General features: G+C 38.5%; 1 protein-coding gene across 1 annotated transcript in view; it reads left to right on the plus strand.

Annotated features, from left to right (window-relative positions):
* The window catches only part of LOC111379978 (stachyose synthase-like), a 3,894-nt gene extending 1,654 nt beyond the window's left edge, over positions 1-2,240 (plus strand). Inside the window, exons 2-5 of the mRNA XM_023003419.1 lie at positions 7-567; positions 641-818; positions 942-1,309; positions 1,400-2,240. Of these exons, the coding sequence (XP_022859187.1) occupies positions 7-567; positions 641-818; positions 942-1,309; positions 1,400-1,963 (1,671 nt within the window). The 3' untranslated portion in view covers positions 1,964-2,240. The remainder of the gene's footprint in view (positions 1-6; positions 568-640; positions 819-941; positions 1,310-1,399) is intronic.
* The last annotated feature ends 311 nt before the right edge of the window (positions 2,241-2,551 follow it).

Raw genomic sequence — 2,551 nt, forward strand, 5'->3', positions numbered from 1 at the left:
TACAAGAGTGGATCCATGCTGGGGCTTAATAGTCCTCCATTTGATCCCAAGAAGCCGAAGATGTTGATTTCAAAGGCCATTGAGATTGAATTTGCTGAAAAAGCTCGCAATAAGGCATCTCAATCTGGGATCACTGATTTGTCTCAATATGATGTTCAAATTGAGAAACTGTATACGGAGTTGGATGCGATGTTTGGTGGAGAAGAAGAAAAAACTTCAAGCCAAGAATGTCTAAATAGTTCTTGCAAATCCGAAAATTTTGGAATGAAAGCTTTCACAAGGGATTTGAGGACTAATTTCAAAGGATTGGATGATATATACGTCTGGCACGCGTTATGTGGTGCTTGGGGAGGAGTGAGGCCGGGAACAACTCACCTTGATACGAAGATTGTTCCGTGCAAATTGTCCCCTGGACTTGGTGGAACCATGGACGATCTTGCTGTGGTGAAAATTGTCGAGGGTTCCATTGGGCTTGTCCATCCCGATCAAGCCGCAAAATTCTATGACTCGATGCACTCTTACCTTTCTAAAGTTGGAATTACAGGTGTCAAAGTGGATGTGATTCATGTAAGTTTCTGTTACTTCAGTATCTACAGTTAATTTTATAAGATTAAGAAAGTAATCAACCTCTTCAATACAGACACTTGAATATGTATCCGAGGATTATGGAGGTAGGGTTGGGCTTGCAAAAGCCTATTATGAAGGGCTGTCAAAGTCCCTTGCCAAAAACTTCAATGGAACTGGACTGATAGCCAGCATGCAGCAATGCAACGACTTCTTTTTACTTGGAACTAAGCAGATATCTATGGGAAGAGTTGGTAAGTTTCTTTCTTTTCTTTTCCTTTCCTTTCCTTTTTGTCTTAATCTTTCGAAAATTAGAGAAATCTCTTTCAAACATGGCAATTAATATATTGCCTGTGCATTTAACCTTTTCTGAATAGGGGATGACTTCTGGTTCCAAGATCCTAATGGTGATCCAATGGGAGTTTATTGGTTACAAGGTGTCCATATGATCCATTGTGCCTATAACAGCATGTGGATGGGTCAGTTTATACAACCAGATTGGGACATGTTTCAATCGGACCATCTGTGTGCAAAATTTCATGCTGGATCCCGGGCTATCTGTGGGGGGCCGGTGTATGTGAGTGATTCCGTGGGGGGTCATGATTTTGATCTGTTGAAGAAACTTGTATTCCCTGATGGTACCATTCCCAAATGCATACTTTCTGCTCTCCCAACGAGAGATTGCCTCTTCAAGAACCCCCTCTTTGACAGCAAAACCATTCTTAAAATTTGGAACATCAACAAGGTATCTTTATTAGCTTCGATATATATATATTATTTTTATTTTTATTTTTTTTCTATTTGAATAATGTTTAATCAATTTCAAATTTCACAGTGTGGAGGTGTGGTTGGTGCATTCAACTGCCAAGGTGCTGGATGGGATCCCAAGGAGAAAAGGATAAAGGGCTACTCTCACTGTTACAAGCCAATTTCTTGTTCTGTTCATGTGAGTGACATTGAATGGGATCAGATGAAGGATGCAACTGAAATGGGAGAAGCAGAAGAATATGCAGTATATTTCAGTGAGGCGGAGAAACTAATTGTAACAACGAGCAACTCAGAGGCAATTCCAATCACTATTCTGCCATCTACATTTGAGATTTTCAGCTTCGCCCCGATCAAGAAGTTCGACCGGTCATTGAAGTTTGCACCAATTGGACTAACCAATATGTTCAACAGTGGAGGAACAATTCAAGGCTTGGTTTACAATAAGAGCAGTGTGGAAATTGAAGTAAAGGGAGGAGGGAATTTCTTGGCCTATTCCAGTGTGTCACCTAAGAAATGTTACCTCAATGGTTCTGAAGTTGGATTCAATTGGTCAGAGAATGGCAAATTGGGATTATACCTTCCCTGGATTGAAGAGGCTAGTGGCATTTCTAATGTGGCTTTTGTTTACTGACTGTGATCCTTTGACAAACAAAATATTACAGAAAATATTCATTGTTAAATTATTTTGGTTTCTAAGCCTTGTTTTGTGGCTTTGAAGACATTGGAATTGGTCTTTTGTTTTCTTGTATACAATATTAGATTTCTTGTTGTGCTTGCTGCCTTGTTAAGTTACTCAAAGTCTTGTGTTTATCCCCTAATATGTATTCTATGGGGGATTCGGAGTGAGTATGTATGTCTATATTTGTATTCTCCCATTTTAATTAATGAATGCAAGTCAATTTGGTTAATTCCTTGTATATTTTTCGCCTCATAGCTTTGGCCTCCCCTCCCTCCTTCTGCAACTTCTGAAAGAAATGACCTTAATAACTATAGTTGTTTTATAATATAATAAAATTTCGTGATATTATTTCCCAAGACATACAAATGAGTATTGCTGATCCATGTTTTGAAGTTGAGTTAGAACAGCTGGATTTGGATGAGGGACATATTTTGGAGATGAGAAAGTATGCTGAAAGAATCAGATTCTCAATTTTTCAAAGATGTCAAAAGAATTCAACTTTTACTTAAGACCATTCAAGATCGTACCTTTAAAATTAAT

The sequence above is a fragment of the Olea europaea genome, chromosome 3, assembly GCF_002742605.1.
Source record: "Olea europaea var. sylvestris chromosome 3, O_europaea_v1, whole genome shotgun sequence".
NCBI classification, from domain to species: Eukaryota; Viridiplantae; Streptophyta; class Magnoliopsida; order Lamiales; family Oleaceae; genus Olea; species Olea europaea.